The following is a 25,488-nucleotide window of genomic DNA, read 5'->3' on the forward strand; positions in this document are numbered from 1 at the left end:
TTTTTTCCAGGGATGCCTGCGTGGTGCAGTCAAGCATCCAACTCTTGGTTTCGGCTCATGTCATGCTCTCAGGGTCATGAGATCAAGCCCTGCGTCCTACTCCACACTCAGCAAGGAGTTTGCTTGAGATTCTCTCCCTCCGCCCCGCCCCCGCCCCAGCTCTTGCACTCTCCCTCTCTAAAAAATAAATAAATCTTTTTTTTTAATTTTTTTATTGTTATGTTAATCCCCATACATTACATCATTAGTTTTAGATATAGTGTTCCATGATTCATTGTTTGTGCATAACACCCAGTGCTCCATGCAGAACATGCCCTCCTCAATACCCATCACCAGGCTAACCCATCCTCCCACCCCCCTCCCCTCTAGAACCCTCAGTTTGTTTTTTCAGAGTCCATCGTCTCTCATGGTTCTTCTCCCCCTCTGATTTCCCCCCCTTCATTCTTCCCCTCCTGCTACATTCTTCTTCTTTTTTTCTTTCTTAACATATATTGCATTATTTGTTTCAGAGGTACAGATCTGAGATTCAACAGTCTTGCACAATTCACAGCACTCACCATAGCACATACCCTCCCCAATGTCCATCACCCAGTCACCCCATCCCTCCCACCCCACCCCCCACTCCAGCAACCCTCAGTTTGTTTCCTGAGATTAAGAATTCCTCATATCAGTGAGGTCATATGATACATGTCTTTCTCTGTTTAAAATAAATAAATCTTTAAAAAAAAAGTTTTTTCCAGTTCCATTGAGCTGTAATTGACACATAACATTGCCTTACTTTTAGGTGTACAACATAATGATTCAATGTATGTATATATTGCAAAATGATCACCACAATCAATCTAGCTCCATAGTTAATATAGTCACTCATTTTTTTCTCATGATGAGAATTTTGAAGATGTGCTCTTATGAATGTCTTGTAGGGCTCCGACTTCTCCACATCCTTCACAATACTTGCTACTATCTTTTTTATTCTAGCCATTCTAGTGGGTGTAAAGGGATATCTCATCGTGGTTTTCATTTGCATGTCCCTGGGGGGGCACTTATTAAAAATGCAGATTCTGAAAAAAATGCAGATTTTTTTTCTTTCAAGATTTTATTTAAATTCAAGTTAGTTCACATATAGTGTAGTATTAATTTCAGGGGTAGAATTTAGTGATTCATCAGTTGCATATAACAGTGCTCATTACATAACATGCCTTCCTTAATGTCCATCACCCAGTTACCCCATCTCCCCACCCACCTCCCCTCCAGCAACCCTCAGTTTTTTCCCCTAGAGTTAAGAATCTGTTATGTTTTGGGGCGCCTGGGTGGCTCAGTCGTTAAGTGTCTGCCTTCGGCTCAGGTCATGGTCCCAGGGTCCTGGGATCGAGCCCCACATCAGGCTCCCTGCTCCTCGGGAGGCCTGCTTCTCTCTCTCCCACTCCTCCTGCTTGTGTTCCCCCTCTCGCTGTGTCTCTCTCTGTCAAGTGGGTAAGTGGAGGCTTTGGAAAAAAAAAAAAAGAATCTGTTATGTTTTGCATCCCTCTCTGTTTTTATCTTATTTTATTTTTCTTCCCCTTCCCCCATGTTCATCTGTTTTGTTTCTTAAATTCCACATATGAGTGAAAAGAAATGTGGAAAGAAATATTGTGGGTATTCTTAACCCACACCCAAATGTGGAAATAAAAGTGGGTATTCTTAACCCACTCCCAAGAGAGTCCAATTCAGTGAGTCTGGGATGAGGCCCAGGAAAAACAGGGGGTGGGGGGGGACGTCATTTTTTTCCTGATAAGTAGATTTAACTTCTCATGCAAGCCCCGTTTCCTCCTGGTAAGCCAACCAGTCATCACAATTGAACAAATATTCAGCCCGTAACTTGGGATGGAGACCAGGGAAGGTAGAGATGGGCAGGCGTGGGGTCCTTAGCAGCATCTGTGGGCTCACTCTGAAACAGTACCTTCAGCCAATCAATCATTTGTTCCTTTGTTTACATTTGTTTGTGTTGTTTCCTCTTACTTACAACTAGACACATCCTGACTGATACTCACCCTTACAGTTGAAAGGGACAAAGCCAGTCCTGAGCTCTGAAAAGGGAGATAATTTTTTTCTTTTCTTTTTTTTTTTTAAGATTTTATTTATTTATTTGAGAGGGAGAGAGAGAGCAAGCGATCATGACCTGAGCTGAAGGCAGCTGCCTAACCGACTGAGCCACCCAGGTGCCCCAGGGAGATCATTTTAAATCCTTGCTTTTAGGAATGGGATGAGAGGCACATGCCTTAGTCTGCTCAAGCTGCTATTTTAAAAATACCATATGGGCGCCTGGGTGGTGCAGTCAGTTAAGGCTCTGACTTGTTTTCAGCTCAGGTTGTGATCTCAGGATCATGAGATCGAGCCCCGCATCAGGCTCCAAGCTCAGCGAAGAGTCTGCTTAAGACTCTCCCTCTACTCCCCCCTCCCACCTGTGCGCACGTGCTCTCTCTCTCTCTCTCTCTTTAAAATAAATAAATAGAGGCACCTGGGTGGTACAGTCAGTTAAGTGTACGACTCTTGATTTCGACTCAGGTCATGATCTCAGAGTTGTGAGATTGAACCCTGTGTCAGGCTCCGCACTCAGTGAGGAGTCTGTTGTGATTCTCCCTCTCTCCCTCTGCCCCTCCCCCACTTGCATATTCTCTCTCTCTCTCTCAAATAAAGAAAGAAATCTTTTAAAAATGTAAATAAATAAATAAATCTTTAAGAAAATACCATAGACCAGGTGGCTTATAAACAACATTGTTCTGGAGGCTGAGGATGTCCAAGATCAAGGTGCCCGCAGATTTGGTTCCTGGTGAGGGTTCTCCTCCTGGTGGGCAGATAGCTGCCTTGTGTTGTGCTTCTTAAGGAGGAGAGAGGGAGCTCTGGTGTCTCTTCCTCTTCTTAGGAGGGCTCTAATCCCACCACAAGGGCCCCATCCTCACGACCTCATCTCAGCCTAATTACCTCCCAAAGGCCCCACCTCCAAATAACACCCCACTGGAGATTAGGGCCTCAACATATGCACTGGGGTGGGGCCACAAATATTCAGTACGTAATAGCATGGTAACAATGGCCATGTGTGTTTTAGTTGGGAATAGATACCAAAGCCCTTTAAGCTAGTCTCTCTGCCCACAGGGGTCTAGAAATTTCCATCTGATTTTTACAAGAAAGGAAGCTTCCCAAATAGCCAGTAGATGATATCCATAGTCAATAACTGGAGAAGAATCTTATAGACATTATACCAAGAAGGGTGGCCCTGGCCACAAGGTCAGTCATGGGGCCATGAAGGTGGGCAAGAGAAGGACCTCCCCGCTTTCCCACATCTGGCAGGAACCTGTCATTTTAGGGATGCCGACTGATGCATCCAACCTCCTCATAGATCCCTAAATGGACAGACCAGAAGAGATTTAGCAAAATGTTAATTTCCTTTTAATTGGGGTAAAATACACATAACACGAATCTGACCATTTTTACCACTTTCCAGTGTACAGTGCCGTGGAATTAAAGCACATTCACAGTGTTGTGCAACCATCCCCACTCTCTAGTTCCAGAACTTGTTCATCACCAGAAAGAGGAAATCCTGGATCGATTGGCACTTACTCTCCCTCCCCTCCCCCAGCCCCTGGCAACCACGAATCTGCTTTCTGCCTTTATGAAGATTTGCCTACTTTGGACATTTCCTATGTGACATTTTGTGCCTGGCTTCTCTCCCTGAGCATAATGTTTTCCAAGTTCATCTATGTTTTAGCAGGTGCCAGTACTTAGTTCCTTTTTAGGACTGAATAATACCCCATTACATGAATAGACCAGCTTTTGTTTATCCATTCATCGGTTGATGGGCATTTGGGCTGTTTCCTCCTTTTGCCTATTGTGAATAGTGCTGAACTACTAGCTGTTACTTAGCCTTTCCTCAGTACCCTATGTGTCTAGTAATAGCAGTTGCTTACTGATTGTCATAATCTCTGTTGCCCACATCCGACCCTCCACTGCAGACTCCCCTCTTGTTCAGCAGTGGTCAATCCTCAGGCTGGCAAATAAGTTTCACTCAATAGGGAGTCCTCCGCAAGCCTAGAAAAAACTACCAATGCTACGCATGTCTTTTGGGGTTAGCAACATTATCCATTTGTATCGGAACAGCTATGAAGAATCTCAAGAGTGTCGCGCCATGGGGAGATCTACCTGTTTCCCAAATATTTCTTCCCAAAGCAACACAAAAATAGGGGAAAGCAAACTATGGCATAGCCTGAACACAGAGAATGCCAGAATGTAAAAGGATCATGAGGAAAAGTGAAGAATCATGGAAGTGAAGCATGAGACCCCCACCCTTGTGCTTCACGCCTGCACAATGGAGAAAAAGTGCAGTGGATACAAAAATGGGAAACTAGCAAAGTAATCTAAGGTTGATCTAGGACTAGTTCCAGAAAGACGAAGCTAACCCTAAGTCTGAAAATACTGCAATGATGTCCGAGCAGATCAGAGTGTGGATTCCAGAAAAGGAATGGATTAAAGGGACAGTGTTCCAAATGCATAGCTTCTGGGGAAAGGAAAAAGAAAAAGGAAGAGAGAAGAGCTCATTGGAAGTCTGGTGGTGAAGAGGAATGGAAGGGGCAAATGTAGGACCCTTCAAGACAAAAGAAAACTATAGAAATTGGAGGTCTCTCAACCTACATTCCTGCCAAACAAAACAGAACAATTTCACACCTGAACAACGGAGAAAAAGTGCAGCAGATACAAAAATGGGAAACTAGCAAAGTAATCCACAGAAACTGGAGGTCTCTCAACCTATATTCTTGCCACCAACAAAACAGAACAATTTCACACCTGAACAACAGAGAAAAAGTGCAACGGATACAAAAATGGGAAACTAGCAAAGTAATCCACAGAAATTGGAGGTCTCTCAACCTATATTCCTGACACCAACAAAACAGAACAAACACTAAATTAAGTTGATTTGCTGCATTGACAGAAGAGGGAGACATTGAACTGCATAGCTCAGAGACCAGTCCCAGTAACAAAAAAATGAGCTAAAGGAACATAGTAAGTCCACAGAGAGTAATTGCAAAAATTCAGGAAATGAAAATCCACATAAATGAACGAGGGAAAAAGTACCCCTGAAAGGAGTCAAGAAGTAGAAGGATTTTGTAAGTCAACTTTCCAAACAATACTGTGTAGTCCAACAGGCATTTGCCGATAAGAAAAAAAAAAAATCTCCTTATATCAAAAATTCAGGGGGCGCCTGGGTGGCTCAGTTGGTTAAGCGACTGCCTTCGGCTCGGGTCATGATCCTGGAGTCCCGGGATCGAGTCCCGCATCGGGCTCCCTGCTCAGCAGGGAGTCTGCTTCTCCTTCTGACCCTCCCCCCTCTCATGCTCTCTCTCTATCTCATTCTCTCTCTCAAATAAATAAATAAAATCTTTAAAAAAAAAAAATTCAGGGGGCGCCTGGGTGGCTCGGTTGGTTAAGCATCAGACTCTAGATTTCAGCTCAGGTCATGATCTCAGGGTCATGAGATCGAGCCCCAAGTCGGGCTGCGTGCTGCGTGTGGAGCCTGCTTAAGATTCTCTCTCCCACTCCTTCTGCCCCCACCCCCAATCACGCAATCCCTCACTCGCGCTCTCTCTGAAAAAAAAAATCAAATACTAAAATGCTGACATGGGCAGGGATAAATGAAAAGAGAGTCCGACCAACTCAGGAAGGAAATGGAATAAAAAGGCAAAATTATCTCAGATATATAGAAAAAATTGTAAGGTACTCAAGAAAGAATAAACCCCAACAAAAATTTGATAAAGGGCAGTGGAGAGAGGCAGGAAAACATCAAAGAGTAACAATGACACTGAGAAAGAAGTAAAATGGGGCCAGGGTGGGGCGCCTGGGTGGCTCAGTCAGTTAAGCATTTAACTTTGGCTCAGGTCATGATCTTGGAGTCCTGGGATTGAGCCCTGCATTGGGCTCCTGCTCAGCGTCGTGTCTGCTTGTCCCTCTCCCTCTCCCTCTGCTCCTCCCTTGCTTGCTCTCTCTCTCTCTCTCTAAGTAAATAAAATCCTTGGGAAAAAAAATAGGGCCAGGAAGAAATGGATTGAAATGGAATTCCAGTCACTGAAGGAATAACGTGTATATTATTGGAGTCCTGAAGAAGAAAGTGAAAACAATGAAACAGAGTGAATATTTAAACCATAATCAAAAAAATTTCAGAAATAGAAAATCACCTGAATTTACACATTAAAAAGGCTCACCAAGGGGCGCCTGGGTGGCTCAGTCATTAAGCAACTGCCTTCGGCTCGGGTCATGATCCCAGGGTCCTGGGATCGAGTCCCGCATCGGGCTCCCTGCTCAGTGGGGAGTCTCCTTCTCTCTCTGACCCTCCCCCCTCTCATGTGCTCTCTCTCTCTCTCAAATAAATAAATAAAATCTTTAAAAAAAAAAAAAGGCTCACCAGGAACCTAAGAAAATTAACCCAGCATAGCCAACTCTGAGACCTATTTTAAAACTATTCAATTTCAAAGATTAAGATAAAATCCTCAAATGCTCTAGATCAAATAATTTACCAAGTCAAAAGAATTTGACTGCCATAAGACTTTTCAAGACTAGGGACACCTGGGTGGCTCAGTAGGTTAAGCGACTGCCTTCAGCTCTGGTCCTGATCTCAGGGTCCTGGGATGAAGTCCTGCATCGGGCTCCCTGCCAGCGGGGAGTCTGCTTCTCCCTCTCCCTCTGCTGCTCCCCCTGCTTGTGCTCTCTCTCTCAAATGAATAAATAGATAAAATCTTAAAAAAAAAAAAAAAAAGGACTTGGGGCGCCTGGGTGGCTCAGTTGTTGGGCATCTGCCTTCAGCTCGGGTCGTGGTCCCGGGGTCCTGGGATCGAGCCCCTCATTGGACTCTCTGCTCAGCGGGAGGCCTGCTTCTCCCTCTCCCACTCCCCCTGCTTGTGTTCCCCCTCTCGCTGTGTCTCTCTCTGTCAAATGGATAAAATCTTTAAAAAAAAAAAAGACTTTTCAAGACTAACATTCAAAATGAGACAACAATGAGCATCATTTAAGAAAACAGACAAACAAACAAACAAACCACAAGACAAGGGCGCCTCGGTGGCCCAATTGGTTGGGTGACTGCCTTCGGCTCAGGTCATGATCCCGGAGTCCCAGGATCAAGTCCTACGTCAGGCTTCCTGCTCAGCGGGGAGTCTGCTTCTCCCTCTGACCCTCCCCCTTCTCGTGCTCTCTCTCACTCTCTCTCTCAAATAAATAAGATCTTTAAAAAAATAAAAATTAAAAAACAAAAGAAAACAAAAAACCCAGTGAGCAAAAGTGCAAACCAAGGATTTGCTACCCAGCCCAGCTGTCCTTCAACTGCACACAAGACGTTAAGGAACTCTGTACCCATTGGTCTTTCCTGAAGAAGCCATAAGAGGATATACTTCATCCAACAACAGGATAATTGTTGCTCACAGAGGTACGAATTAGAAATTCTGTAACTACTTCCTATGTATTCTAGGATTGAGCAGACTATTAGCAAATATATTGTGAATAATGAGCACCAGGTTTCTCACTGTTGGAGAAAGAAGTTACAAATAAAGACAAGGAAAGGCCAGAATGAATTATGTGATGTTGGACTGGAAGTAGGGTATTGGTATGAAATCATGGGTTTGTTCGTTTGTTTTTGTTTTTTAAAGTAATCTCTATACCCAACGTGGGGCTCAAACTCACAACCTTGAGATCAAGGGTCGTATGCTCTACCTGCTGAACCAGCCAGGCATCCCTGGAACTCACGGTTTTTAATAGATATACACAGATAAGTAGATATAGAAATAAACTCAGAAGTGTGCGTGTGTGTTTGTACCAGTTAGTATACATGCGTATGTTTCCTAGCTCTGCCCACCGAGAAGACCTAGAGCAATGGACACTCCCAAATCAAAAGCATACCTAAACCACAATGAGATACCACTTCACATCTACTAGGATAGTTATTATCAAAAAATAAAAATAAAAATAACCAGTGTTGGCAAGGAGAAACTAGAACCCTCATGCGTTGCTGGTGGGAATGTAAAATGATGTGACCACTGTGGAAAACAGTTTGGCAGTTCCTCAAAATGTCATGCATAGCGGGGGCGCCTGGGTGGCTCAGTCGGTTGGGCATCTGTCTCTTGGTTTCTGCTCAGGTCATGATCTCGGGGTCTTGGGGGTTGAGCCATGCACTGGGCTCTGTGCTCAGCACGCAGTCTGCTTGAGATTCTTTGCCCTCCCTCTTCCTCCCCCTCTGCTCCTCCCTCTCTCTAAAAATAAATAAATAATCTTTATAAAAAATGTTATGCATAGAGTTATCAGATGATTAAGAAATTCCACTCCTAAGTACGTACCTACAAGATTTAAAAGCAGGGACTCAAACAGATACTTGTACACCCATGTTCATAGGAACACTATTTACAACAGCTGGTACGTGGAAGCAACCCAAGTGTCTATCAACAGATGAATGGATAAACAAATGTGGGGTATTCATATAACCAGATATTATTCAGCTATAAAAAGGAAGGAAACTCTGACATATGCTAAAACACAGATTAACCTTGAAGACATTATGTCAACTAAAAGAAGCCAGACACACACTAAACAAATATTGTGTAATTCCACTTATATGAAGTTCCTGGAATAGGCAAATTCAGATACAGAAAGTAGAACAGAGGTTACCTGGGGCTGGGCAAGGGAGATGGGGTGTTAGTGTTTAGTGGGGACAGAGTTTCTCTTTTTTTTTAAAGATTTTATTTATTCATTTATTTGAGAGAGAGAGAGTAAGAGCACGAGTGGGGGTAGGGGCAGAGGGAGAGGGAGAAGCTGACTCCCTGCTGAGCAGGAAGCCCAATGATGCGGGGGATGGAAAAGTTTAGGAGATGGACGGTGGGATGGTTGCACAACACTGTGCATGTACTTAATGCCACTGAATTGTACCTTTTAAGATGGTAAAAACAAAACAATAAATAGTCCACAGATCTTGGTTCCTAAGTACCGTCTCTAAAAAAAAGGAACCAGAGCTCACTGGAGGACTGGTTGATCCCAGATCTGGGGCTAGGAAAAACAAGATATAAACCTGAAAGAATTCTTTTTTTTTTTTTTTTTAAGATTTTATTTATTTGAGAGAAAGAGAGAGCACAAGCAGGGGGAGCCGCAGGCAGAGGGAGAAGCAGGCTCTCTGCTGAACAAGGAGCCTGATGCGGGACTCAATCCCAGGACCCTGGGATCGTGACCTGAGCCGAAGGCAGACGCTTAACCAACTGAGCCACCCAGGCGCCCCCTGAAGAAATTCTTAATGGCCAAAGCTGGAACAATTTGAGCAAGAAAAGAAATGATTGTGGGGTACCTGGCTGGCTCAGTCAGTGAAATGTGCAACTCTTGATCTTGAGATCATGAGTTCAAGCCCCATGTTGGATGTAAAGATTACGTCAAGCTAAAATCTTAAAATAAATAAACAAACAAATAAATAAATGTAGAATAATTAAGAAAATCACTACTGAAATAATTACCACAGACAATCCACTGGTGGATGCCAAAATGAGTGGATGGAAATTTTATGCAAAATCGAATATTTTCGAAGTCTCAAAGTATCTCCTTGCAAGATATTTATTCATTACCGAGGGGAAAATATTAACTTAGGAAGGGAGGAAAGTGACAGGCACCACCTTAACCAAGTAATTGTGGTGAGCATCGCCAATATCAAGACATATCGACACTGTGTAACCCTTGAGATGAGGCACTAGGAAGGACACAACATCACCTTTGCAGTATTTTTGCCAAAAAGGATAACTAACCTCAGTGTAATTATGAGAGACAAACAAACAAGCAAGAAAGAAAGAAAGAAAAGAAAGAAAAAGAAAAAAAAACCCAACAACACAGATGAACTCAAATTGGGGGACAGTCTGTCAAAAAGGTTAAGGACAGAAAGACAATAAGAGACTGAACGTGGGGAACTGTAAGAGATGCATTTGTGTTGTTTTAAGCCCCTAAGTTGGTGGTAATTTGTTACAACATCAATAGGAAACTAACACTCACATTCAGAAATAACGTTTTTTAAAAATTTATATGAAGAAAGTCACAAAACTTTACTGAAGGACATTTTAAAGGTACCTCATAAAGAGATGATGTGTTCAGGAATGAATGAACACATAGATTGAAAGACACACAGACATGTACATACCTACATGTATATATGTATATTCCCAACCAAAATTACAAATTAATTCAAAACTGTATCCGCGAAATAAGATATACACAGCAGTAGAGAGAAACATGTTGAAAGACAACAATGTCTTCGTTTACATCAAACATAATATATACAACTATAGTATAGTATAAAATATAAAGTATAAAGTATAGTATATAGTATAAAACTATAGTAACTGAAACAGTGGCAAAAAAATAGACATAAGTTTGGGGTGCCTGGGTGGCTCAGTTTTAAGCATCTGCCTTCGGCTCAGGTCATAATCTCAGGGTCCTGGGATCGAGCCCCACATCGGGCTCCCTGCTCAGTGGGAAGCCTGCTTCTCCCTCTCCCACTCCCCTGCTTGTGTTCCCTCTCTTGCTGTCTCTCTCTCTCTCTCTCTGTCAAACAAATAAAATCTTTTTAAAAAATAGACATAAGTTCAATGGAGCACATAATGCAATGTGCGACTTTATTAAGGAGATGTCATGGGGGGAGTTGGGAGGTCGAGACCATCAACAGAAGAAGGGAGAGGTCTATAGCCTATGGAGGGACAGGCCTTAGAGGAGAAGAGGGTCTCAGACACTCTCTCAGGATTGCAAAGACCTCCATGCAGGAGGAGGATGGCAATTCACCAGAGGGAGAAGCAGAAAGAATGCGGCCAGGGAAACAAGCAGAATGTCCAAGCTGCCTCATCTCTGGAGACAGGTGGGGAGGGGGGAGCATTGGCCCTCAGGATCCAGGGCAGGGGGACAAGGGCTTCTGGCACGTCCAGAAGTTTTCCGCACTACATCTGTTATCATTCCAGCCATCGCTGTACAATTCTACACAGTCCTCGTCTCCGTGGTTGTTGGGTTCCCCTTCTTTCCAGAAGCTGTGAACACCATCAAATCCATAAACCCCCTACTCCACCCAGAGACCACCCCCCCAGCCCACAATACCCCCCTTTGGAAGAGCGGGTCCCTGGCCTTGGGCAGCGAAAGTCCAAGGACCAGCCAGAGAGTGGTGAGGATTCAGAGGCGGTGCTTTCAAAATGAGGGTTCAAACACCCCTTCCATCAGAATCAGCTCTGGCAAAGTAAAAAATGCAGACTCCTGGGCCCATGCCTAGATTTATAGAATCAGACTCTCCCACCCTGGGATGGAGCCAGGACTCTGCATCTCCACCAAGCTCCTCTGGGCATGCTTTCCAATCCAGGGTCTGAGCACCCACGGTTTGGGTTTCCCTGCGCACGCATCCTGGGCCATTTTCTCTAGGAGGTCACCTGAGTTGCAGGGGAGAGTTGTCCACCCATTTCCAGGAACCCTCGTTGTGGTGGTCACTGAGGCCGATCCAGGTGCGCTGGTTATTTCTCGTATTCCAAGACTTCAGAAATTTCTGGGGAAGGGCGGCGGGGCGGCGGGGGTGGGGGGAGGGGCAGCAAGCTGTCACCCGCCCCATGTCTGCCCACATCCCCACGGTTATCCTCTGCCCCCCATGAAAGACCTCCAGCGGTCCAGCCTATAGCCCTCACTCAAGTTGCATGTGTTCACATGCGTGTGTATGCTGTGGTTGTGTGTTAATGGGCACACCCATGTGGAAATGTGTTAACTTGTACCACATCTCTTTCTGCAGGGATTGGTGAATCCTGGAGACTACAACAGAGCAGAGAATTCCCCTTTATCAGCACCATCTGTAGGCCTGACCCTGTGTCGAATCTGGTTTCCAGGTCTCTCTGGGAATCTAAGTTGCCTGTGGAGGAAGATGAGCTGCATCCCGAAGATAAGGACACAGGCTCAGGACATTACGTATGGGCTCAGGAGTGCGCTGAGTCCCCTTTCTGTCCACAGATGGGCTCCTATCATGCGGGGTCTTCTCTCACGTGACCTTCCCAAGCCCACCGTGGGGCCTCCTCCAGGAAGCCTTCCCTGCCCACCTCCCCGCCCCAGCACCCCCTGGGCCTCCGTCTCTCAGAGGGCAGAAGAGGGACAGACGGCTTTTTTGCTGACACTCACATGGCCCCGCCCCAGACGGGAACTCAGCCCAGCCCACCTGCTCCTCAGTACTGTTGATGATCACCAGCTGGGCCCTCAAGTTCTGACACGCGGAGATGGCATCTTTCCAGATGTTCTGGGTCTGGGAGAAGAAGTAGCAGCTTCCCTGGAAGAGTTCCCATTTCCAGGGACAGGGGCGGCAGAGGCCAGCTGGGGAGGAGAGTGGGGGTGGGGCAGACAGGCCCCCCAGCACCTGCATCAGCTCTGAGAACCCCCTAAGTTCAGCTCTCAGCTCAGTCCCCAAAAAATCCATGTGAGAGATCCCAGCTCTGCCCTCCTCAGGTGGGGAGCCATAGAAAGTGAGTTCCAGCCCCACATGTGATCCCCAAACTCCCTCCCGACCTTGGTGTCTGACCCTTACCCAGGGTGACATTCATCCAGGTCAGCTGCTGGAGGATCTCCTCCAGGTCTGAGCGTGTCAGCTCCTGAGAAACACCCACTGGAAGAAGGACTTTAATTATGAAGCACCTAGTGTGTGCTTAGTGCAGAGAGGGCCCCATGAGAACCTATCTATAGATTTCACAGTGACCCCAAGAGTCCATTATGCAAATAAAAAAAACTGAGACTCAGAGAATGACTTGCCTGACATTGCCCCCAGGGTCTCATCCAGGGATCCAGTCTCCTCCCCAACCTTCAACCCTACGGGGTCGGGTGGGGTGGGGGGGATGGAGGGGTGAAGGGGTGGAGGGGGCAGGCGGTGGCTCATCCAAAGTCACACAGCCTGAGCCCTCTCCCACCCCGAACCCTGCGTTCAGCCCTTCACCTTGGCTGGGGCTCTCCTGATGGTCCCACATCTCTTTCTGCAGGGATTGGTGAATCCTGGAGACTACAACAGAGCAGAGAATTCCCCTTTATCAGCACCATCTGTAGGCCTGACCCTGTGTCGAATCTGGTTTCCAGGTCTCTCTGGGAATCTAAGTTGCCTGTGGAGGAAGATGAGCTGCATCCCGAAGATAAGGACACAGGCTCAGAGCGGGTAGTAACCAGCCCACCATCACACAGAAGGCGATGTGGAGCTCAAATGCCCAAGCCCTAGTGGGTCTGGGGACTGTGGGATAGGGCAAAGACCTAAAGGGACCCAAGACTCCAAGCCCCCAGCCCCTGACTCACCTTGAACCAGGGTGCTCACCAGGAGCATGAAGAAGCCCAAAGAGATGAAAAGAAGCAGCAGAGGCAATTGGGCCCGGATCAGACACCCTGCAGGACCGGCAAATGGGCAGAGCCGAGGTTCTCAGGGACAGACCTTGCCCCACCCACCCATCCTGGAGGGGGCCTCCCAGCTGCCCCTTCCCCAGATGCCTGCCCCCCGAACCACCCACCTCGGTACCTGGCAAGCTCCTTGAGCTCCTGAGTAGTCCGATGTATTTCTTCTTTACTCTCTGGCCCCCAAACATCTCCTCCTCTGAACAGGACAGAACACACTCAGCTGAGCTTCGAAGCCTGCCAAGCCTTGTTTATGAGGACTGCAAGCTGGAGGCCAGCCCCCAACCCCCTGGGGACCCTGGAGCCCTGTCCTCCCTACCATCACCCCTGAGTGGGGGCTCAGCCTCACCGGGGTCCCCTAGCTCCTTGGAGTCACACATCTCTGCCATTCTCCTCTTCTCTCGGGCTCCTCTCCCGATGACGGTTTTTATAACCCCACGTGCTGCCCTGGCAGCCCCTCCTCAGGAACATTCCTCCCCAGTTCAGGAAGAACAAGAAACAGGACATTGCTTTCTCCCAGAACAGTGGGTGGAAGAATGAAGTGCTGACACAACTAGTAGAGAGGACATGAGGGTGGGGGCAAGAGCTGCATGGTCACTTGGTGTCCAAAGGCACTGCTCCAACCCCTTGCTAGTCCCGCCACCATTGGCCTTGCCTTGTCAGGGTCTCAGTTTCCTCAGCTGTGAAATGGGACCATTACCCTGCCTCGCACTGTTCTTCTGAGGTTTAACACTGTGTGCTAGCCGTGGGGTATAAATTGCCTGTTCTAATAGCAGATACTCAGTAGTGATGGCCCTTAGCAGGTGTCTCACGGTTCCGCACGGGGTGTGTTCTCCCTTGTGGAAACAAGTAATAAATCTGAATTTGTTCAACCACAGGTGTGTTCCTGGTGGTCTTTGACTAACAGTTCTCATAAGAGCCCTAGGAGAAAGATACAGTTATTATCTGGCTTGACAGATGAGGAAATTGAGAAACAGAGAGAGAAAGCAACTGCCTGAGGTCACATGGCTTGTAAGTGGTGGGGCTCAGGCGGGTGGACCTCTGAGTCTCTGCTTAACCACTACATTAATCAATTACTCTTTTCCCCCTTTGTAATTACTAAGTATTTTGTAGAGAGTCACCTTGAAACTGTGTGTATCAAACTCTCAATTTATGTATGTATGGACTCCTGGTTTCCTACCTGATTCAATTGGTTACATGTTACTATCTCTCTCTCTCTCTTTTAATCTAAAGTGAGTTCCCAGCAGACAGCATATCATTGGATCATCTTTTTATCCATTCTGTCAATCCCTACCTTTTTAAAAAATGTATTTATTTATTTGAGAGACAGAAAGGGAAAGAATCCCAAGCGGACTCCATGCCGAGCATACTACAAACATTTTTTAATGTGTTATTTGGTGCACATATATACATAAATCTGTTGGCTATATATTGAGGAGTGGAATTTTGAGATTACAGTGTACACGTACATATTCTCCTTTAGTAGATACTGCCAAACAATTGTTCTAATTGTTACGTATTTCTTGGTATTGCCCTTAATTTTCATTTTAGCCTTTTTAATGGGTACAAAGTGGTATTGATTATGATCTGAATGTATATTTCCTTCATGACTAATGATGTTGAGCACATTTTAATGTGCTTGTGACCACGTGGATATTCTTTTTTTCCGAACTCCCTATTCTAGTCTCAAGCAATTTATATATATATTTTTAAAGATTTTATTTATTTATTTGACAGATAGAGACATAGTGAGAGAGGGAACACAAGCAGGGGGAGTGGGAGAGGGAGAAGCAGGCTTCCCGCTGAGCAGAGAGCCCGATGTGGGGCTCGATCCCAGGACCCCGGGACCATGACCTGAGCCGAAGGCAGACACTTAACGACTGAGCACCCAGGCGCCCCGCAATTTATATTTTTTATCTAAGGCTGCATTTTTTGGTTCAGGGAATGAGGTAGATTTTTTTTTTGATTGATCAACCACCATTTATTTTATTTGTAAAATTTTTAAAAATTTAAATTCAATTAATTAACATATAATGTATTATTAGTTTCAGAGGTAGAAATCAGTGATTCATCAGTCTTATATAATACCCAGTGTTCATTACATCACGTGCCCTCCTTAATGTCCATCACCCAGTTACCCCATTCCCCCCTCCCCTACAGTAACCCTCTGTTTTCTTTTTTTTTTTTAAGATTTATTTATTTATTTATTTGAGAGAGAGAGAATGAGAGACAGAGAGCATGAGAGGGAGGAGGGTCAAAGGGAGAAGCAGACTCCCTGCCTACGGGACTCGATCCCGGGACTCCAGGATCATGACCTGAGCCGAAGGCAGTCGCTTAACCAACTGAGCCACCCAGGCGCCCCTCAGTTTGTTTTCTATGATTAGGCATCTCTTATGATTTGTCTCCCTCTCTGACTTCATCTTGTTTTATTTTTTCCTCTCTTCCCCCATAATCCTGTTTTGTTTCTTAAATTCCACATATGAGATCATATGATAATTGTCTTTGTCTGATTGACTTATTTCGCTTAGCATAATACCCTCTAGTTCCATCCACATCATTGCAAATGGCAAGATTTTTTTTTTTTTTGAGGACTGAGTAGTATTCCATTGTATATATAAGGCACATCTTCTTTACCCATTCATTGGTCTATGGACATCTGGGCTCTTTCCATAGTTTGGCTATTTTGGACATTGTTACTATAAACATTGGGATGCAGGTGTCCCTTTGGATCACGACATTTGTATCTTTGGGGAAAATACCCAGTAGTGCAATTGCTGGGTCATAGGATAGCTCTATTTTCAACTTTTTGAGGAACCTCCATACTGTTTTCCAGAGTGGCTACACCAGCTTGCATTCCCATTAACAGTATAAGAGGGTTCTCCTTTCTCTAAATCCTCACCACCATCTGTCATTTCCTGACTTGTTAATTTTAACCATTCTGACTGGTGTGAGGTGGTATCTCATTGTGGTTTTGATTTGTATTTCCCTGATGTCGAGTGATGTTGAGCATTTTTTCATGAGTCTATTGGCCATTTGGATGTCTTCTTTGGAGAAGTGTATGTTCATGTCTTTTGCCCATTTCTTGATTGGATTATTTGTTTTTTGGGTGTTGAGTTTGATAAGTTCTTTATAGATTTTGGATACTACCCCTTTATCTGATATGTCATTTGCAAATATCTTCTCCCATTCTGTCGGTTGTCTTTTGGTTTTGTCGACTGTTTCCTTTGCTGTGCAAAAGTTTTTATCTTGATGAAGTCCCAGTAGTTCATTTTTGCCTTTATTTCCTTTGCCTTTGGAGATGTGTCTAGCAAGAAGTTGCTGCAGCTGAGGTCACAGTCAATCTCTCCCTTTTAATTGGAGAGTTTAGTTCATTTCTATTTAATGTAATTACTGATAAGGTAGGGTTTATATCTCCCATTTTGATATTTGTTTTTTATATGTCTTATGTCTTTTTTGTCCTCAGTTCTTCCAGTCCTATCTTTTCTTGTGTTAATTAGATATTTTCTAGTGTATCATTTTATTCTCATGTTTCTTTTACTATATACTTTTGAAGTATTTTCTCAGTGGTTGCCCTGGAGATTACTATTAACATCTTCATTTGTAACAATCTAGGTTGGATTAATACCAACTTAGTTTTAATGGTATACAAAACTTTGCTCCTTTATAGTTCCATTTTCCCTCCCTTTATGCTGCTATTATCACAAATTACATCTCCATACATGTGTGCCAATCAACTTAGATTTCTAATTACTGCATTATACAGTTGTCTTTCAAATCAGGTGGGAGAAAAAGGAGTTACAAACAAAAATTACATTTATACTGTCTTTATATTTACCTGTGTAGTTACCTTTATGGGGAGTCTTTATTTCTTCATGTGTATTTGAGAAACCATCTAGTGTTCTATCACTTCATCCTGAAAGACTCCTTTTATTTCTTTTATTGCAATGAAATACTCATAACATAAAATTTACCATTTAAACTGTACAATTCAGGGGCACCTGGGTGGCTCAGCCATTAAGCGTCTGCCTTCGGCTCAGGTCATGATCCCAGGGTCCTGGGATCGAGCCCCGCATCGGGCTCCCTGCTCGGCGGAGAGCCTGTTTCTCCCTCTCCCACTCCCCCTGCTTGTGTTCCTGCTCTCGCTAACTCTCTCTCTGTCAAATGAATAAATAAAATCTTAAAAAAAATAAAAATAAAAATAATAAACTGTACAATTCAGGGGCGCCTGGGTGGCTCAGTTGGTTAAGCATCTGCCTTCGACTCGGGTCATGATCCTGGGGTCCTGGGATCGAGTCCCGCGTCGGGCTCCTTGCTCGGCGGAAAGCCTGCTTCTCCCTCTCCCTCTGCCCTTCCCTCTGCTTATGCTCTCTCTCTCTCTCTGTCAAATAAATAAATAAAATCTTTTTAAAAAATAAACTGTACAATTCAGTAGCAATTAGTGCTTTCATAGTGTCATGGATGTTGTGCAACCATCACCATTGTCTAGTTCCAGAATATTTTCATCACCCCAAAACAAAACCCCATAGTCACCAAGTAGTCACTCCCATTTCCACTTTCCTCACACACACCCCAAAACCACTATTTACTTTCTGTCTCTATGGATTTACCTATGATGCATATTTTGTATAAATGGAATCATACAAAATGTGAGTTTTGTGTCTGGCTTCTTTCACTTAGTATAAGGTTTTCAAGGTCCATCCATGTTGAAGCAGGGATCGGTACATTTTCTCTACGGCTGAATAATGTAGTTTTGTTGGATATGTAATTCTTGGCTGGCAGGGTTTTCCCCCTTTTCAGCATTTAGAATATGTCTTCTCACTGCCTTCTAGCCTCCATGGTTTCTGATGAGAAATAAGCTATTAATCTTACTAAGGACCAATTATACATAATGAGACATTTATCTCTTGCTGCGTTCAAGATTCTTTCTTATCTTTGTCTTTAGACAGTTTGATTAATATGTGTCTAAGTGTGGATCTCTTTGTTTAGCCTACTTGGAGAATGTTGAAGTGTAGCCTAACACTTTCATCAAATTTTGGAAGCTTTCAGCCATTTCTTCAAATATTTCCTGCCCCTTTCCATCTTTCTTCTCCTTTTGACATTCCTATTATGCATATGTTGGTATGTTTGATGGTGTCCCTCAAGTCTCTGAGGCTCTGTTAAATTTTTTTTAAGATTTTATTTATTTATCTATCTATTTATTTATTTATTTATTTAAGAGAGAGAGAGAGAGACAGAGATATCGACAGAAAGCACAAGCGGGGAGGAAAGGGAGAAGCAGGCTCCCCACTGAGCAGGGAGCCCGACCCAGGGCCAGATCCCAGGACCCTGGGATCATGACCAGAGCCGAAAGGCAGACACTTAACAGACTGAGCCACCCAGGTGCCCTAGGTCTGTTAATTTTTCTTCATCCTTTTTTTAAAGATTTCATTTATTTATTTGACAGAGAGAGACAGTGAGAGAGGGAACACAAGCAGGGGGAGCAGAAGAGGGAGAAGCAGGCTTCCCGCCGAGCAGGGAGCCTTATGCGGGGCTTGATCCCAAGACCCTGGGACCATGACCTGAGCTGAAGGCAGACGCTTAACAACTGAGCCACCCAAGCACCCCTCTTCATCCTCTTTTTCCCCCCTGTTGCTCTGACTGGATAATCTCAATAGATCTATCTTCAGTTTTTGCTGATTCTTTCTTCTGCCTGTTCAAATCTGCTATTGAACCTGCTAGTGAAATTCTCATTTCAGTTATTGTACTTTTCAACTTCAGAATTTCTATATGGTTCCTTCTTAGAATTTCTCTTTATTGATATTCTCTATTTGGTGACATATTGTTCTCATACTTTTCTCTTTTTTTAAGATTTTATTTTTAAGTAATCTCTACACCCAATGTGGGGCTCAAGTTCAAAGCCGTGAGATCAAGAGTCACAAGCTCCACCAGATGAGCCAGCCAGGCGCCCCTGTTCTCATACTTTTCTTTAGTTCCTTACATATGATATCCTTTAGCTCTTTGAACATATTAAAACAGCTGATTTAGAATATTTGTCTAGTAACTCCAACATGTGGGCTTTCTCAGGAAGAATTTTTATTCACTGTTTTTTCCCCTGTGTATGGGTAATACCTCCTTGTTTCTTTGTATGTCTCATAATATTTTTGTTGAAAAATGGACACTTCGAATAATATGACAACTATGGAAATCAGATTTTCCCTCCTCCTAAAGATTTGCTGTTCCTGCTGTTTGTTATAGTTGTTGTTTTTTGTTTATTTAATTACTTTTCTGCACTAATTCTGCAAAGACTATATTCTCTGCCATGTATGCCCATTAAAATCTCTAGTCAGTTAGCTTAGAAGTTAGGTGATGGTTGGACAGGCATTTCCCTGAACGTCTCTAAAAGTCTCCCAGTCTCTGCTGAGGGTCTTTGTATGTTCACACACAACTTCAACGTGCAGCCAGAAAGTTTGAAGCTCTGCCTTAGCTTTCACTTCCTACTTTCACAGAGCCTCAAAGTCAGCCAGAAGTGAGAGCTTAGGGCTTTCTCAGGTCTTTCCTGAGCATGCACAAAGCTGTGCACACAGGTGACCTTTCAGATCCCAAGATATATCAGAACTTTTCAAAGCCCCTAAGGACATTTCATTCCTTAAATTTTCCTTTTGAGACTTGTGATTAGGTTATTATTTGCCCCTTCACCTCACGCACCTGTCATGTTAAAATATTTGACAAATGTCCACTGGGGAGAGGCTTTTAGCACTGGGCAAGTTCAAACAAGGTCAACTAAAGACTAACCTTTCAAGTGTGGTCTTCTGGGGAACCAGAAGACAGATCAAATAATGACTTTTGTCTGGCAATGAGGATTTTCAAGAGCTCCAGCTATGTTCTTCTCCCTCCAGTACCAGCAATACGGGCTATTATTTTTCAAGTCTACTTCTGAGTTGGAGAGTGGGGAATAGAACTAGAGTGAGTTAAAATTCCACTGAGCTCACTGTTCTTTACTGAGATCCAGCTGTTTTTCTTGACTAAATACTCCCTGAATTGTTGTAAGATTTTGATTGATTTCCAGAGTTCTAAAAATGCTGATTCTGACAAAGTTTGCAGTTTATTACATTGCTTTTATAGAAGGGCAAAATTTACTCTGCCATTTTTGCTGATGTTATTTTCCTCCCACCCCGCATATTTTTGATGCTTAAATTGTCTTTGATTTGGCCAGTGGAAGCCTATCATATTGACTTCTGTCCTTTTGACATCTGCCTATCCATTTTTTGCTAATCAGTTTTCCTTCCTGTTGGTTTGCAACCTCAGGAATTTCCCTGGGTGAAATCTGAAACTGGTCCCCATATACATAGGGCAGGGAGAAAAAGAAGAAAGAAGCAGGCCACTCCAGATTAGTAGGTGGCAGTTTTAATAAGCAAAGGAATTACATATGAGGCTTGTCTTGGGTGTTTGCAAGACAAGTAGATCTCCACACCTGCCTACCAGAATCTTAAAAGTTCATACAGAGGCCTTAACAGGATTCATTCACATATATCATCCAGATGGCCTCATTGCCACATCACTATCTCAAGGCTATGTCCTTGCCGCATCCTTTGGGAATGGGGAAGGCAAGTGGAACCCACATTCCAAGGACTGGGGAGGGAGTGAGGAGCCTCTGAGTGCCCAGGTCCAGCTCACAGGTCAACCATTGAACTTCTCCAACCAGTGACCTTCTCCAACACTTCCTTTCTGGTCTAACTAGATGTTTCAGGCTTTCCCTGTCCCAAATCTGGAATCAGCCATTTTTCCAAAGAGCCCTGGTTGCTTGTAAGTGGAGAATGGCATTCAGAAACCAAGACCTGGGTGTGCTCACTGTTATTGAAGTATCACTAGTTCTAGGACCTCCCAGTAGACAAATGGGAACACACCACACACACACACACACACACACGCACACACACACACACACTTCTCCAAATATTTTGAAAACCATGATTTCACACCACTACCTCCAATTAAATACAATAGGCTTCATTCTAGTTTTCTTTCCACTCAACTTTGTAACACCCTTCTCTGATGTTGGGAAATCTGGTTCCCATCATCCTGAATTTATTTATTTATTTATTTATTTATTTAATCAATTCCCCCATATATAATCAATCTCCCTTTTCCACCACCATCCTCTACTCTGTATGGATGTCTCCCTTACTGTGCTTGGACACTGACTTCTTGCACCAGGCAGACAAACTGTCGTGTGGTTCTTCTTACCTCACTTGGGCTCCGAAACCCCATACCAGTTCATCCCTCTGCACAGATGCCCTCCTCACAAGGTTTGGACTCCAGCACTCTAGTGGCCACCACTTTGAACATTTGCTCTTTTCATCTAAGAACTGGCTGATTTCCTCTGTCTCCCAAACATCTCTCTATGCCTGCAAGCCCTCCCATACCCAGAGCTGGTGTCTGCCTGCCCCCTGGTATGGAAGCTGCCGCTGCTCTTGACTCACCTATGAAGGGCTCATTTTATCCCTGAAAACCAGCTCCTCAAAACCTCTTTGCAATCACCACCCTTAACTAGCTCTATTGAAAAGAATGGGTTTTTATCTGGTTTTTTTCTAGCTGTCAACACAAAAATGAGGGTCTTTTGGGTCCTTCTACATTTTAACCAGAAGTAAAAATCTGACCAGCATTCCTTGAGCACTGATTTTGTGCTAAATGCTTTTTGGACATGATCTCAGTTAATTCCCATAACCCAGCTAGTATTTTTCCACTTTACCTAAGAGCAAAAAGAGGTTCGGAGATTATGTCCCCTGCCCATGAATGCTGGAGCTGGGGGACAGAGCAAGAAAGCACATCATCTTCATTTATCTCTGTGCCTCAAACTCCAACCAGCTCAAAAAATGGGAAGGGGGATTGATAATGCAGTCTCTCAGATTTAGATTTAGGGAGTCCAAGGGAGGGAGGAGGGGGGCCAGACTCAGGCTCAAAATTTGTTTCTCGGTCCACTATCTGTCTCCCCGAGAATGTCACTTTCTAGACCAAGAGTTGGCAACCATGTTCAAAAAAAGGGCCACACAGCAAATATTTTTTGGCTTTGTAAGTCATACGGTCTCTGTCACAATGACTCAACTCCGCCACCGTAACGTGAAGGCACTACAGACAGTATGTCAGCGAATGGAGGGCGGCTGGCTGTCCGGAGGGAGGAGACTGAGCCTGTCTCCTTCACCGCTGTGTCCCCAGTACCAAGGGCTGGCGCTCCATCAGTGTTTGCTAAATGAATGAACTAATGAATGAAATAAATGAATACCTAAATGAGTTATCATTGCTTGTATGTTCTTGGTGGAGATGCGGTGACACCCATTTCACCTATGGGGACCACTGAGGCTCGGAGAATTGAGGAGACCTGCCCATGGCTGCACAGCACGAGGCGGAGCTGGGGTCCAAGGCCAAGTCTGCCCCATCCGTGCCCAGCTGGGCCTCCTGAGGAGGTGGTGGTTTTCCCATCTGCAGACACATCAGCACAGGTGTAACATCAGCCCCTCGGGACACCAAACAAGACACTCTCTCCGGGATGGGCTATTCCTACCACGTTCGTTATTAACCGCTTCACCTGGGGTTGAGCACCGTGTGATTGATCCCAGACTAGCCATCCAATTTTCCCTGCTGGGGCTAGGGAGTCCTGCTGAAAGACTTTCAGTTCCTCTGGGAAGTCACATTCTGTCTCACTTCCTGATCCTTGCATGCGCGAATCGCTCCAGTGGGCGACACTCCTTTTCTCACCACCCTATTCCATCTCTACTCAAACAATTCATCCTTCAGAATGTAACCTTTCCCCCAGAGTGTAATCTCCTTCTGGAAGCTCTTGGAGTGTTTTCCAGCATCACCAAACTGTTTTCCAACTCTCGGCCAACACCAACTGGATGTCCTACAAATTTAACTCAGTGTTGATATTATCAACCTGGAGATAGCATCAGATCTGTTAAAAAAACAAAGTTCAACTGAGTAAGTTTTAAAGATCTTACTGCCTTTATTCAATTATTCATGAATCGAGCAACATCCAATCTAGCCGATAGAAAAGAGTTTTGAGGAGCTGGACAAGGCAAGAGACTTTACAGACAGAAGGAAGCAAGAACAAAGAAATTGTGCTAGGCAAAAAAGTGGGTTGGTTACTGCAAGCTTCCTTGCCTTGCCCCATAGGGGAGGGCAGTGGTCCACAAGGCAGGTCACCTAACTAGTGCTGATCAGGTGATTCCTGACTGGCTGGCTAAGAGTCCACTTCTGAGAGAGCCAAACTGTGATTAGGTTAAACTTCGGTTTCATGACATGGGGCTTAGTGCGTTTGGGGCTTTGTTTTTACAGATCCCACAGGTTAAGGGCTCAGTCCCACCGGACTGTCCTCAACTTCAGACACCAATCACAAGTCCAAGCCACCCATACCTCTCACTGACCGGCTATAAATCAGGGGTTCCCACGACAACCTCCTCAGGTCCCTTCAGATAATTTGTTAGAACTACTCATAAAACTTAGGGGGAACATTTACATACATTTCCTGGTTTCTTATAAAGGATACAGATGAGCAGCCAAATGAGGAGGTGCACAGAATGAGTCCAGAGGGTCCTGCATGCAGGTGGCTCTGTCCCCACAAAACTGGGCTGCACAGGCCTCCCACATGTGGACGCCTCACCGACCAGGAAGCCAACCAAGTCTTACTGTTGAAGAATTTTTGTAGAGTTTAACCTCCAGCCCCCAGAAGTTGCAACCTTCTAATCATTTGGCCTTCTTGGTGACCAGACCCCCCTGAGGCTGTGGAGGGGCCCTATGCCAAGTCATCTCGTTAACATAAACTCAGGTATGATCCAAAGGGGCTCCTTATAAATAACAAATGACACACTTATCACTCAGAAAATTACAAGGGTCTTAGAACCTTCGTGCCAGGAACCAGGCACAAAGACCATCAGAGAAGCCATCCTAGATCTCCCCCACCCACCCACCCAGGCTACTAGGCCAGGTGCCCCCTCCAGGCTCTTCCTGGATCTGTCTTTCAGATCAGTCTCCCCACTGTAGACCAAGTTCCACATACAGAAACCAGCTCAAAATAGGTGTTCAGGAAATGTCTAGGGAACAAATGGAATGAGCAAATGTTGGCTCACTCCACTGCCCAGTTCAACATCAGCACCACACATAGACACACACCCAGTCCTACATCCCAACTCATATTCTCACCTCTCTTCCACTGACAAATCTCATCATCTTTTAATACCACCTCTTCCGAGAAGTCTTTCTTCCCTACCCACTTGTAGCCCGTTCCCAAACTAACTGGGCTCACAGACTCTGCCACACCCTGTAAGCTTTGACCTGATAGGAGGTTTTCCCTATAGGAGGTCAGAACCCACTTAACCTCCCATGGCTCAGACAAGTGACACCAGCAGCTTTAGAGATGTCATTCTCCCCCTTCTTTGAGATGTTGGCCAGGCTCAGCTGGCCTCTCAGAAACTCAACAGAATTCCAGAACCTCGGCTAACATCCACAGATCAGGAGGAGACCACCGAGCGCTGTGGTCAGGAATCAAGGAATGGGCAGCCTACTGGGTTTCTCGCCAGGCTGGACAGCGCCACCCAGTGCTCAAGGTGGCTTCGACACTGGTTTAGAGAACAGAGACCACGCGTTCTTACCTCCTTGCCTTTGCACTGGCTGGGACCTCTGCCTAGCCTGCCACACCCTTCCTCCATCTCGCCAACATTTTGCATGGTCTTGAGAGTGACCCCACAATCCTCCGGGTTTGCTCATTTTCCTCACCTTGAGCGTTAGCCCTTCCTGGGCACTGCTGCTCCAGGAAGAAGGGCATGCCCTACCACAGAGTTCTGCCCTGCAGCCAAGTCAGCTCCTGGGTTTGCTCTTGTGTCAGCCCTGGAAGCTCAGTTCCTGGGGATGCAGATGATCTGTGCCTCACGTCTTGGAACAGGGAGACTTCCAGGAACATAGGCATGCTTCTCACATCTTCGGAAGAAAAAAAAAACAACAACTCCTCAGTCCTCTAGGTGTCACCAAACTTCTTGGAAAAGTGTTTTCCTCACTGCTGCCTCCCACCACTCCATGAAAATGACCAAGAGCAGGAACTAC

At 44.9% G+C, this 25,488-nt stretch overlaps 1 protein-coding gene across 3 annotated transcripts; it reads right to left on the reverse strand.

Annotated features, from left to right (window-relative positions):
* Positions 1 to 10,621: 10,621 nt before the first annotated feature.
* LOC118518928 (CD209 antigen-like protein C) lies at positions 10,622 to 25,228 on the reverse strand. 3 transcript variants are annotated; one of them, XM_078056287.1, is made up of 8 exons: positions 25,165 to 25,228; positions 13,541 to 13,615; positions 13,324 to 13,410; positions 12,977 to 13,039; positions 12,575 to 12,652; positions 12,212 to 12,363; positions 11,445 to 11,557; positions 10,622 to 11,054 (listed from the first exon to the last, which is right to left on the reverse strand). In XM_078056287.1, the coding sequence occupies exons 1-8, from the start codon at positions 25,211 to 25,213 to the stop codon at positions 10,913 to 10,915; spliced, it is 759 nt and encodes a 252-aa protein (XP_077912413.1). In that variant the 5' UTR covers positions 25,214 to 25,228; the 3' UTR covers positions 10,622 to 10,912. The 3 variants fall into 3 exon arrangements, with proteins under 3 accessions (XP_077912413.1, XP_035921889.1, XP_077912407.1); XM_036065996.2 differs by lacking the exon at positions 25,165 to 25,228 and adding an exon at positions 13,766 to 13,865; XM_078056281.1 differs by lacking the exon at positions 25,165 to 25,228 and adding an exon at positions 13,736 to 13,820.
* Positions 25,229 to 25,488: the final 260 nt, after the last annotated feature.

This window comes from Halichoerus grypus, chromosome 1, assembly GCF_964656455.1.
Source record: "Halichoerus grypus chromosome 1, mHalGry1.hap1.1, whole genome shotgun sequence".
NCBI lineage: Eukaryota > Metazoa > Chordata > Mammalia > Carnivora > Phocidae > Halichoerus > Halichoerus grypus.